Source organism: Trachemys scripta, chromosome 11 (assembly GCF_013100865.1).
Source record: "Trachemys scripta elegans isolate TJP31775 chromosome 11, CAS_Tse_1.0, whole genome shotgun sequence".
Lineage (NCBI taxonomy): Eukaryota > Metazoa > Chordata > Testudines > Emydidae > Trachemys > Trachemys scripta.
In genome coordinates, this window is record NC_048308.1 from 34,101,177 (window position 1) to 34,115,112 (window position 13,936).

The 13,936-nt window shown below is 41.8% G+C and overlaps 1 protein-coding gene across 1 annotated transcript in view; it reads right to left on the bottom strand.

The window, feature by feature from the left end:
* Window positions 1-3,578: 3,578 nt before the first annotated feature.
* Window positions 3,579-13,936, bottom strand: part of TTC21B (tetratricopeptide repeat domain 21B) — a 105,823-nt gene continuing 95,465 nt past the window's right edge. The window contains exons 28-29 of the mRNA XM_034785703.1: window positions 6,642-6,709; window positions 3,579-4,080 (exon numbers count right to left, since the gene is read on the bottom strand). Of these exons, the coding sequence (XP_034641594.1) occupies window positions 4,003-4,080; window positions 6,642-6,709 (146 nt within the window). The 3' untranslated portion in view covers window positions 3,579-4,002. The remainder of the gene's footprint in view (window positions 4,081-6,641; window positions 6,710-13,936) is intronic.

Below are 13,936 nucleotides of genomic sequence, written 5' to 3' on the forward strand. Positions count from 1 at the left end.
GCCACAGGACACTTAGATCTCGAGTGAATCAATAGAAAACACACTCATACCCCTCCCTTGTTCACCAAAGGCAAGAGTGGAAGATGGGTTGCTAGGAAACATCATACTGAAGATTGGAGCTCTTTGAAATTAACATAGCTGACTTCCCTCAATCCCAGGAGCCTCTTCTATTCAAAACCATTATTAGGAAGGCGGTTGGAAAAAGACTGCAAAAGAAATAACTACTAAAATAAAAAACAGCAGATCAGGAATCAGCATTTCCAATTATACAGAAATGAAACAAGGTCATTCAGTTTTTAAAAAAAAAAAAAAAAGGCAATTTGAGAGAGAATGTAAAGAATACAAAATAACAAGAGTTTGAAGTGGTTCATATGGACCAAAGAGAAAACATTTAATTCATCTGAGAAAAGTACATTTAAGCAACACTTAAGACAGACTGTCTATAATCACAGCATATTTGTTCATCTTCAGATTTAAAGGTTTCTTCCCGCACTTCCCGCCTAAAAAGATTTCATCCTTAACAAGACATTAGGGACTGGAAGGCTCAGGAATTCTTAATGGAAAATTGGAAGCCTTTTACCAGGATTGCCAATATGAATACAGCCCTGTTTGGTAAAAACAGGAAATTATAATAATCAGATGGTAGTTAAGTGACCTTGTGGTCTCAGTTCAGTTCCTAGCAACTAGTGTTTACATCACAAAATGTCCATGATCAAACCTTCCTTACTCCCTCCCCATAGTTTGCTCTTTCTAATGAGACAGCCAAGATTAAATGGACATGGTGGGTGAGTGAATACCTTTTAGTGGACCAACTTCTGTTGGTGGGAGAGACAAACTTTCAAGTTTACACAGAGCTCTTCAGGTCTTGGAAATGTACTCAGTGTCACAACTAAATATAAGGTGGAACACATTGTCTAGCATAAGTAGTTAACACATATTTCAAGCTCTGTGTAAGCTTGAAAGTTTGTCTTTCTCTCACCAGAAGCTGGGCAACTGAAATATATTACCTTACCCATCTTGTATTGCTAATATCCTTGGATGAGCATGGTTACAACAACACTATATACGAAGATTAAACGGATACAGAAACAGAACCACTCGTGCCTCTTTTGAATAGACAGGCATCTTCTAACTAGCATCATGAAGTAGACCATTCAGTTTTCACTTTTGACTTAAAAACCAAGTGTTGATCCTGCTCCCATTAATACAAATGGAGGCAGGCTGAGGCTGGTGGAACTGGGTTGGGTGTGAGAAAGTGGGTGAATCTGTGGCTCCCCTTCAGTGAGTCAGGGGCTGTATCTACACTACCAAAAATAGGACCTGTGATTCATTAGTGCCCTCTGGTGCAGTTCTGATGGTGGTACCAACAGTGGAAGCTGTAGAGTGTCCAGGCCTGCTTATAAGCCTTTATCATCATCTAACCCTACTGTTAGACAACACTAGTAACAATGCCCGAGTCCCACTTAATACATCTTTAACCACTGCTACCACCAGTAGAGCTGCATTAGTGAATTATAGATCTTACTTTTGCCAGTGAAAACAAGGCCAGGAGTAGACATACTGCACCATAAAACACATCTCAGAGCACAGTAGATACAAGATTTGTGTGGCAGTAAATATTGTTCCAGATGGACAAAATAATCATTCACAAATGACATCGGGGCCAATTCCTTCACAAGACAGCAGCTTTTCTTCACCCATGATCTACAGGATTTGGAAGCTGCATACTTCCCTTCCTCTGCAGCCCTCCCAAACAGTCCCTTCAACAACAACTGTCAGAGGAAACTACACAAAGTTAACGTTTCAATTTCTTGTGTTCTGTCCCTCACCCACAGATGTTACTGCAAAATGGCTTGATATGGTCCCTGCTATTTTAAAAAAAGTCAACCTGGATATTGTACCCAATTACTGGTAGCTATGTCAGATATGATTTTTAAGTTATTTCCTTTACGTAGGCTACACATCCTTAACAGACATTTTCAAGTGTCATGTCTTTTTACGGACCTTACAAAATGTCAACATAAGCAGCCAGAATTACTTGAGGAAACTGAAATTAGCTATTTTAGGAAGTTAATTACTGTTTTTAAAAGTTCTCTTTTCTTGCCAAAATAGCTTTTTTGAGAAAGATAAACACAATGTGCTATTTGAAGACATAATGCTGTAGTGTAACAATTTCTGTAGAGTAAGATATACCAGTCAAGAGAAAAGCATTCAGAACCCACTCATTAGTCAGTCTTCCTCATTTGTGGGATGAAACTGTTCTTATAGCACAGCCAGTATTTTGTGTACCGAGTATGAAATCTTTGATTGCTATAACCAAAACTCACTCTCTGCAAAACATTTATAGATTAAATGAGACAAACCATAATTTGTTATACACACATAACTATTAGTTATACATGGATATACTACATCAATGGATGGACATTCAAAAACAGAAGTATTTCAAAATGAAATACTTTAGAGTGTTACGAATATTTCTCACAACTGGGAATACTGATTTTCCTAGCCTTTTAAATCAAACAGCTTTACCAAATATTACAAAAAAATAATCTTTTTTACTAAATGCTAAATCTCAATTAAAAGCTCATTTTCATTTAAAACCGTATTAAAATATAAACCTACTGCTTTCCCACTTTAACCATATAGCTCAGTTAAAAGTGAATGTAAAAATAAAACCCCATTTACAAATATCTCTGTAGTAACAGTATAAATAAAGATTACATTGAGATTGCTAATTAAGTCAATTTGCTGGAACTGAGAAATTGTAAGTAATCATTAAAGGAGAATTAAGGACGGATTGTTGTCTTTAGTGATGAACAAAAATAATGACCTCCAGAGGAGGAGGAAAAATTACACTGAGTTTAAAATGCTGTGCCACAAATGACAGCACTTAAGACGGGAAACACCTTGTTCTTGTTCCATTTCTTCACTGCCTTTTCTGACCAGAGATTGCTATATGCTCAGGAAGTATAGGGAGTTAGTCTATTTTATTTTAAACATTTTGATTTTTTTTTAAATACAAGTTATTTACTGTGTATAGTTTGGGATACATGTCTGTTATCTTCCAAAAACATTTTCAAATTATATTTAAAACTTTTTGATAGTTAGTAAATCATCACTAGCAGAAGACAGATGAATATTCTAGTTGTGGGTGAATCCATTTGAGAGAAGTGTACTCAATCAGTACTACATAAACACATGTGGTATTTGTAGCTATTTGTATTTTCAGATGTCTCTTCTTCACACAGCAAAGTAGTATTTCTTCCTGTTGTGGAACAGGACTGCAAGATGGGTTATTTGTATATAGTTTAAAGTTAGTACCTTCTAGAAGATAGCAATGGAAATCACTTGTCAGTTTCCTGTCTAGTACAAAATTGTAATTCATACACACTCAGGGCCGTCCTTACCCATACGCAAAGTACGCAGCTGCATAGGGCACCAGGAAACTTAGGGCACCAAATTTCCTGGTGCCCTGCGCAGCTGTGTGCTGCTCCAGCCCCTGCCCCACCTCTTCCCCAGGCCCCCCACCCCAGCCCCGCCTCTTCCCAACCCCTGAGGACTGCAACAGGGCCGGGCCTGCACTCACCGGCAGCGGGAAGTGCAGCGACCCGGCCCCAGCCACGCCGCAGGTGAGTGCTGTGGGGTTGTTCCCCTCTGTCCCCCAAGCCAGCCTCCCCCTCCCGCGAAGGCCTGGGTTCCCCACCCCCACGGGAGGGCTACGTAGGACCCCAGAATAGCTAGGGATGGCCCTGTACACACTATTTCTTTTTTAGTTTATTAAATCCTGATGTACAAAAGCCTCCTCTACTGGAGAAAAGGTAAATCCACAGCTCTGAAGAAAGAATCTCTCCTCTCTTTGAAGGGTAACTATATATGAGATCTAGATGATGTGTACAGTATTTATAATATTTACATACTGAATGGCCATTTCTTCATTGTAATATCCAATACATAATTTCCAAAATTGGATAAAAATTCAGTGATCCATACAAATAAGGTTTAAGTCCTTAAAGATGCACGGGCCTTGTCAAGTATTTCCTTTCTGATCTTTGGGTAGTTTGGGTGTGCTTTTAAGACCTGTTAAAGGCAAACAATACACACAATTTAAAACCAGTTATAAAGCAGCCTAAAATGAACAAGTACTGTCATCAGTTATTTCCGTCATTATTTTGAGCTTCATTTTAAACCTTTTAATAAATCTGTAACAGTTTGATGATTTTGCTTATAAATACATAAGATATTTCATCACAGCAGATGTACAAAGGTCATAAATAGCTGTATCATAAAGACAATCTTGTCCCTTCCACCCACCACGTGAACTTGGGGGAAAACTGCAGGGAGAAACTAGCCAGTGACTCCAGCCATTAGGAGCACCAGCAGAAGCAGCAAAACAGGGACCATCAGACATTCAGAGAACTTCCTAGTTTTGACTGGACTTTCTTTGCTCTGTGCTGATTGGCTGTTTGCTCCAACCCCCTCTCCCTGCCTTCCAATAGGATAGGTCTGCTCTGGAGCTGGAAGGTGTAATTTCCAGTTTGAGAAAACATACATGTGCTGGCTCTGATCGAGCTAACATGCTAAAAATAGAAGCATGGCTGTGGCAGTACAGGCTAGCCACCCAAGTATGTACCTAGGGTCTTGGATAGGATTGTTCTTAGGGCATCTAGCCCATCCCACTGCTCTCACACATACTCCATCTCAGCTTTACTCCACACCAGCCCCTTTCCCTCTTCTCCACTGCACTGTCCCCCTCACATCCTTGCCTTTAATATCCTCTCCCTTCACTTTTCTTTCCATTTAGCTCATCCCTTCCTAATTAACCTCCCCACAAACAAAAAACATGGCTTTAACATGAGCTCTGCAGACATTGTTCACTTGGCTTCTCTGTTATATTCCTTTCCTCAGTCCTTTGTGCGTCTTAACAGTTTAACTCCTGGGGGCATGGACTGTGCTAATCTGTTCAGTGCCTAGCACAATAAGGCCCCATTCTTGCTTGACGCTTAGGCATGACCATTATAAACGTCATTAATAAACAGGTGACTTGAAAGATAGTACTTGACTGCACTAAGTAATATTCAAATATACTTTTTTTTTTTCTCATTACCTCCAACCTCATCCCTTTCACCCCTCAAATTGAGACTATTTAAGTCAGCCATAATAAATTGGAACAGTTAAATAGAACTGTTAATAAATATTAATTTACACCAAATTTCAAAAGGTTGTTGTGGTCATAAAATTTATTTTACAGAGACACTACTGAAAAGTTACTCTTCTTCTAGTCTTTCATGTGACATTAATATTGGAATTCTGCTCTCAAATTTCATTAACTTAAGTTACACTTCTACATGGTTTACCAAGTTGCAACCATAGGACAGAAGAGGATACTTAGGCTGTCTCCCATGGTATATCAGAGCCAAGCAAAAGTTCCCTCTAAGCTGCGCGATCGCGCTGCAGCCCATTAAGTGCCATGCAGGCACTCAGGGCTGCGGCAGGGACAGATTACTCTCCCCCAACCCTGGACACAACCCAGCCCAGCCACGGACCTGCCGCAACCGGGGGAGAGGTGCACCTCTCCTGGCCCCAACCCAGCCAAGTCCTGTACCTGCCACGGCTGGGGGAGATGTGCCTCAACCCAGCCTGGCCTGGACGTGCCGTGGCTGGTGAAGAGGCGCCTCTCCCGCTGCCCCAACCCAACCTGGACCTGCTGTGGCTGGGGTAAAGGTGCCCCGGCCCCAAACCAGCCTGGCCTGGACCTGCCGTGGCTGGGGGAGAGGCACCCCTCCCCCGGACCCAACCCAACCCAGCCCCAGCACAGCCATGGGTGAGGTACCCCTCCTCCCCTCAGCCCAGGTACTGCTGCGAGGAGAGAGAGCTGTGGGGGAGTCCTCTCTCCCCATCACAGCCCCGGGACAGCCTGCACCCGAAACCTGTCACCCCGGCCCCACCCCAGAACCTGCACCCCCAGCCAGAGTCCTCAAAACCCACACCCAACTCTCTGCCCCAGCCCTGAGCCCCTCATCTCTGGCCCCAACCCAGAGCCCGCACCCCCAGCGAAGTCCTTGCCCTGCACCCCAACCCTCTGCCCCAGCCCTGGGCCCCCCTCCCACGCTCCCAATTCCTTGCCCTATGAATTTTGTCATATACACCAATATGGAGATGATGTGGGTCACACATCATCTCCATGTTGGTGCACATAACAAAATTCATTCCACACATGGGTGGGAAAAATTAGAGGGAACACTGGAGACACGTACTTTCTCAGTTATTCCTCAGATCTGAGGAATTTAGGATAAAACAGGCTGAACTAAACCAAGTAGCCTGAACATCTATCAAATTTATGAAATTAAACAATTTCCAAAGCCAAATGCTACATAATTTGTAGTTCCCGAATCTCAAAAATACAGAAATAACTCAGGTTTCAGAGTAGCAGCCGTGTTAGTCTGTATCCGCAAAAAGAACAAGGAGTACTTGTGGCATCCTAGAGACTAACAAATTTATTAGAGCATAAGCTTTCGTGAGCTACTGCCCACTTCTTCGGATGCATATATAAGAACTCCTGTTCTTTTTTAAGAAAAAACTCAGTACTTAAAAGGAAGTTATAGTAGTGCAAACAATTAAAATATGAATTAAAAGCCTACCTTATGGCAAATATCAATTGCTTCTACGTATCGCTTTCCTTTCAAGTAATTAAATGCCAGCTTGTATCCTGTAAGCAGTGCAAATACCCATGACATATTATGCTTAAAATTAAATAAAGAAAAAAAACATCACATTCAAGTTGAAAAATATCCCAATGGTCAAGTTTACTTAAAAGAAAAAAGTTGGAATAACTGTTTGCTAAGTTATCTCCAAAACACCCCGCTGAAACAGACAAGTTAGGTAGAGCTCTAAAATGAGTTTTGAAGTTATTTTAAAATTAAATAAACTTATCACCAGTTATATTTACACACAGGAAAGAAGATTTACATTCTAAAGAATATATAGTGGTAACCCATATTAATTTAAGTTGTCATATCATCCTTCATGACTTCTCACACTGGGCTATGAATCACTATTTTGATAGAAACCACCCTTTTGATAGTTTAGTTATATTAGGTGAGGACACAAAACTAAATAAAAAGATACGAGAACACGAATGGAAAACTTGTTTAGCTGATTATGTTCTTGGTGGAACTCGCTTCTCCCTCAATCAACATATTTGGACTGTGCCCCTTGTAGCAAATATCAGAGGCAGTTAACATTTGTCTCTGAGGCATCAGAATTTGGCCACATCTCTTCTGTACTCACCTCAAATTCTCTACCAATAGTACTGAAAAGTGGTTCTATGGCTCTTGAGAACATTTCTTCACAGATGAAGCATCTCTGTCTTTTACCTACCCCATTTTGTTAGCTATAACATGATGGGGGAGTAGAAAGCCAACAAAAAGGAGCTTGATGAGTTGGCCTTGTTGGGGATATAGATATTTGAAAATTCTTGTCCCCCAAGAAAAACAACAATGTGAGGAATATACTGCTGCCTCAAAGAAAGCTTTAAAAGTCTGGCCTGCATTGGCTAAGACAGGAAAGCTGAAATGCTATTCTGTTTGTATCTCTCCAGGCAGAGAAGCGAGTAAAAGGACACTAGGAATAGCCAAGATCCGTAATGACATGAGGACGAATCTGGTATTTGCAGGAAAAGAGGCACAGCCCAAATATCTCAGGTTGGGGAAAAGCTCAGAGCCCAGAAATAAAGTCTATGATGAGTAATTTCCAAGACAGCCATAAGAAAGTCTAGAGTTCAGAACATTTTCTATAAAGCTATCCTACATAAGCAAATGGGCAATAAGATGACGAATGTGTAAGGCTACGATTTAGTCACGGATATTTTTAGTAAAAGTCATGGACAGGTCATGGGCAATAAACAAAAATTCACAGCCTCATGACCTGTCCATGACTTAGTCACAGGTATTTTTAGTAAATCTTGGGGGGGGGGGAGGTGCACCTTGGGGAGCCACTGCTCCGGCTGCCTGGGGAGCACTGAGCAGCAGCTGCTCCGGCTACCCCCCGAGCAGAGGCCAGTGCCGCTGGCTGTGGGGCAGCTTCAGCAGTGGCAAGTGTGGCTAGCCATTGGGCCACCTGAGCCAGCTGCTTGGGCGACCCTTGGGTCAGCCACGCTGGCCACTGCAGAAATCACGAAGGTCGTGGAAAGTCACGCAATCCGTGAATTCCAAGACAGGCACGGAGCCTTACCAATGTGTACAAGGTCTACATGCCAGCTGAAGTTTCTACCATTTTTTCTAGCATTGATTCTACTGCATGAGGATTGTAAATCTGGTATTTGTGTAGACAATGAGAAATAGAGGCATACAACAATATTTTCAATTGGTCATGATTCTACTGTATGCAAGATTATATCTACTTTACGTTTTTTAACTGTGGTATAGTATCTAGATGCCAAATGACTTCATAAGTTTGCATGTTTGCTCCACATCTGCCCTCTAAAATGTTTCAAGAAAGTTCAAGGACAAGTTCTATGCTGGCCTCATTGAAATGAACATTTCTCTTGGGCCTTGGTCTGTTGAGGCGGCTTCTTCAAAATGTAGTTGTTTGAGATGCAACTTTATGACACCATCCAGACATTCCATAGGCCAGCCCCTCAGTGTGAAACCCACAGATATAATTCACTATTAGACACTTTCTCCTCCTAGGAAAAGATCTTCAAGAAAGATTAGCTCAAGAAACCTTGGTGAAGCCAGTTACCATTTGATCATTCTTGTTCATTACTAGCATGCAAAATGAACACTTCAGTAATCTCGTTCTCTTTATGGAAAGATGTTTCCAGCTTCCTATCTGCCTCCTTTTCCTATTTTTTTTTCCTTTCCAACCTTTAGGACCCTTAAAAGCTTTTCTTGGTGCACTCTGACCTTCCCTATTTTCTGAGGCCAAGTACACCTAGGAACTAGTTTATTTTAGGTAACCTGCCTAAATATGTAGATTATTTGTTTTAAGTTGATAAATGTAGTTCCTTTACAGACACTGTAGTTCCTCTCCAATATACAGTTCACTTAAAAATATTTAAATCTGAGACATAAGGAGATTCAGGAACTGCACCTAAAGAAACATACGATGCAGCAATTTATTGTATATAAGGTACAGCTGTACCTTATGAAAACAATGGTATTCTAGATTGCATAGAAAACTATCATTCCACATCCTTTAAAAAAAAATACAAGAAAAGCCTGTAAGAGGGTGCATTGTAAACAGTGTTTATTTTTTTGAGATGCCATCAACATAGTCCAAAATTGGGAACTGAACTTGGGAAACCACCATCCTATGAGTGTGGCGGTAGGTTTTATTTAATAAAAAAAAAAAATCTGTCTCCTGTGTAAAGTTTGTATACATTCTTCTGTATAAAATGGTCTAAAAGTAGGAGACCAAACACACATTCCAATAGTTGAATTCACTGACTTTAAGTGGAACTTTAAAAATATCCTGAACAGTATTTAATTGGCTACCAATTTTGAGTTGGAGATATGTAAATTAAAAATTCTTAGTTTAAAAATTATATGCAAAAAATCTGATCAAAATTAAATTGTAAGAAAGTCACAAAGCTGAGCCACTAATTCATACATAATAAGTATCATAATGTATATTCAAAATTAATACTATATTAATAGGCAATATGTAAGTTGCAAATAGAAACAGTGAAACATAATGGGTTCCAAAATTGAAGCTTGTGGGAAGTCGACTAGAAGAAAAGGTTACTCACCTTGTGCAGGGACACACATCTCAAAAAAACTACAGCCTACTGCATAGGGTGAGTAACTTCTTCCAATAGTGTCCCTATGGTTGCTCTACTTGAGGTGATTCCTGAGCAGTATCCCCACAGGGAGGAGGGAATTTCAGAATTGAGTCCAGGACTGAAAACAGTACAGAATTACCAAGCTCAGCATCAGATCTGACAGTCTAGAGCAAGACAGTGTTTAGTGAAAGTATGCACAGAGGCCCATGTAGCAGCTCTGCATACGTCAGACACCAGAATGTTCTTGAATAAAGTTGTGGAAGTTGCCTACAATCTGGTAGTGTGCGATATTACTCTTTTTGGGAGGGGACAGGGGAGCACCAGCTGCATAGCATGTAACACACCCAGAGATCCTCCTTGAAAGTCTCTGTATAGAGATCAGGGAACCCATGGATCTCTCTGCTGTAAACAGATGCACTGGTTAAGGTGAAAATCTGACAGCACTTTAGGTAAGAATTTAGGGTGAGGCCACAAGGAGAACCTGTCTTTGAAGAACACTGTAAATAGGAAAGGGCAGGGGTGGAGGGGAGGGAAGGTTGCCATCCAGGCTACAATTTCACCACCCTGCAGGCAAACTTGATAGCTACTAGAAAGGCCATCTTCATAGATAAGTGAAGCAAGGAGCAGGTTGCCACAGGTTCAAATGGAAATGTGATGAAGTATTTAAGTACCAGGTTGAGATTCCAAGTAGGAACAGGATCTTTAACCTGGAGGTAGTGGTTCCCAAAACCCTTAATAAATCTTGAGGACACAGGGTAAGCAAATATGAAAAACCTTTCTAGTGGGGACTGAAATGCTGATATCTTGGCCAGATGAACCTTAATAGAGCTAACTGATAACCCTTATGTCTTCAGGTCCAGAAGGTAAACCAAAATAGCTGAAAGCAAAGAGTATTCAGGTACAACACAGTGATACAATCTGAAGTAATCTGAGTTGACTTCCTACTAATGTTTAGTAATATCCATCGTACTCCTGTTGAGTAGGTGCATTCTAATCCTGTATACCATCTAAGAGTCATGCTCGGAGATGGAGGACTCCTAGGTTGGAATGAAGCACAAAAGCTTCATCTTGGGACAGGAGATGGGGGATGGTCAGAAGCTTGAATGCCAGCTGACACGCAGATGAAGCAGGTAAAGTTACCAAACAGGTCTCAGCCAAGTCGGTACTATAAAGATAACTATCTTTGTCCTGTCTGATCTTGTTCATCACTCTTAGTATTAGCAATGTTGGAGGGAACACATAGAAGACTACCTTTGTCCAGGGAAGCAGAAAGGCATGTTCCAAAGAATGGCAACGTAGGCCTCCTCTTGAGCAGAACAAGGGACACTTATTGCTGCATGTTGCAAATAGCTCCACCTCTGGAAGACCCTACTTTTCGAATATCCGGTGAAGAATTTGAGTCTCCAATTCCCATTCAGAGTCCTGTGAGAAGGTAAATGGCTGAGATCTGATTCTAATGGGCTAGAACGCAGTTCCACAACTTTATAACTTCAGTGCACAGGGAGGGGGATCTTGAGTCTCCCTGTTTGTTGATACAGAACATGCAAGCAACACTGTCATGACCCTGATTGAGTTGCCCCTAGTGAGGGGTAGGAACTGAAGGCAGGTGTTCCTGAGTGCTCTGAGTTTCCACAAGTTGATAGAGAGACCAGATTCCTGAGATGACCATCTGCTCTGCGTTGTGACAATATTGAGGATGCTATCCACGCTAGTGATGATGCATCAGTTGTCACAGTTACTACTGGAGATGGCAAATACCCAGACAGACACTGAGTTGATTCTTACACCAGTCTAGAGAGCTCTTCACCTGGAGGGAAACTGTGACCTGTTTGTCCAAGCTGTCTCTTGTCCAGAAATAGGTCCTTTTGAACCAGCATTGAAAGCAGTGGAGGCATAATCTTGCATCCTCGGTTACAATGGTGCAAGCTGCCATATGACCTCAGACCTGTAAAAAGTTCCTTACTGGGGCTTCCTTGAATAGACCAGATATGCCAAAGTTATGAATCTGTCCATGGGAAGGAAAGCCCTGGGCCCCATGAATTATATTATCTATACTGGCGCTAACATGGATTTTCTTTTTACATTTAGCTGGAATCCCAATTCCTGAAAGAGAGCAAGAGCTGTCTGGGTGGAGGTCAGCACTGCTTCCTAAGATTGGCCCTTGAGTAGCCAGTCGTTGAGATATTGGAAGAATACAGTTGATTCTTGCTGAAGATAAGTTACTACCACTAGAATCTTTGAAAAACACCCTGGGACCAAAACAGAAGTAATCAGTATTGAAAATGCTCTTGGCCCATGGTAAACCATACGTATTTCCTGTGAGTGGGGTAAATCACTATATGGAAACAGGTGTCCTGTAAGCTGAGGACCAAAAAAATATTTTCATGCCTTTAGAAAAGGATTACAGCTGCCAGAGTCACCATCCTGAACTTTTGAGACTTTACAACTTTGTTCAGTTGTCTTAGATCTAAGATCGGTCTTCACTCTCTGTCCTTCTTTGGCACAAGAAAATACTTTGAGTAAAACCCTTTCCCCCATGTGAAGGGACAGGATTGCCTCCATAGCTCCTAAATGAAGGAGAGAGTGCACTTCTTGACTCAGGGCTTGTCTACACTGCCTCCCAAATCAGTGGTGCTGCGATCAATGCAATGGCATCGATTTAGTGGATCTGGTGAAGATATGATAAGTTGATGGGAGAGCGCTCTCTCGTCAACTTTAGTACTTCACCTCCCCAAGGACGGAAGCTAAGTTGGTGGGAGATTTTTTCACACCCCTGAGTGACGCAACTTACATTGACTTAAGTGGCAGTGTAGACCAGGTCTCAGTATAGTCTCCTGAGAGGAATCTCTAAAGACAGATGGAATAAGAGGGAGGACGGGAGGGATACAAAGCGGATGATATAGCCTGATATTATGACCTGTATGACCCACGTGTTTGTTGTAATACACCATCAAATCAGTTGCAAATGAGAAAGGCAGTCTCCAAAATTGGGGAGGAGGGCAAAAGGTTGCATCTTGTAAACTAGAGGCAAGAGAGGAATCGAACCCTCAGCTATCCTGTCAAAATTGTTGTTTCAGTGATAACTGATTACTTGCTGAAGGAGGATTAGCAGCTCTCTTTCTCTGGAATTTGTCTGTCTCTTCCTAGCAGATTTAGTGGTTCACTGAAAGCCAGTGAATTAGGCAAGGTATGATCTCTGGGCAATTTGAGACATACAAAATCTCCTCTTGTTCAGAAAGTTCAACATGGCCCTGGAGTCCTTCAGTGCATGCAAGGACTCATCCATGGCCCCCAAGAACAGCTTCCAACCATCAAATGGGAGGTCCTCAACAGTATTCTAAACCTCCCTCGGGAACCCCGAGAGCTGGAGCCAGGATGCCTTATGCAAACAACCTCTGTGGAGATGGATTTGGTGATGGTGTCTGCAACACCTAAGGCTGCTTAAAGAGAGGTTCTGGCTAATAACTGACCCTCTGATGATGGTGTGAAAGTATTCTCTGTGCTCCTGTGAAAGATGTTCAATAAAGGCTGCAAATGTATTGTATTTCATGAAGCTGTACTTGGCCATGATCACCTAGTTTATGATCCGAAATTGGAGGGTCGCAGACTTTCAGCCAAAAAAGTAACTTTTTCTGATTTTTATCATTGGGGTGAACCCTAAGTAATGCTGTTTACCCTGTTCATTTACAGCATCCACCACCAGGAAATTAGGCAAGGTGTGGACAAACAAAAATTCAGAGTCCCTGAGATGAACATAATATTTCTTATCTGCCCATTTACAAGTTGGTGAGATCGTAGAAGGCATTTGCTACATAGTCTTCGTTGGATCCAGGAGCGCTTCATTAATGGGTAGCACCAACCTGGGTGGATGTTGCTGACTGCAGAATGTCCAGTAGCTGGAGTCGCAAGTCTTTGATCTCCCCAAGAGGTATGTGAGGGTGGCAGCCACTCCCTTCACAAGGTCTGGAATTGAAAGAAATTGGCACCCATCAATGGTGGTGGAGGCACGACCACCTCGTCTGGAGATGATGAAATATGATTTTGTGGGGTGACCCCCTTATCTGCCCTAACCTCCTGTTCTTCAAACATCTCGTGCTGGGGTTTGGTAGATGGACTGTGCAATCCTAGATTCTTGTGCAATGGAGCTAGAGA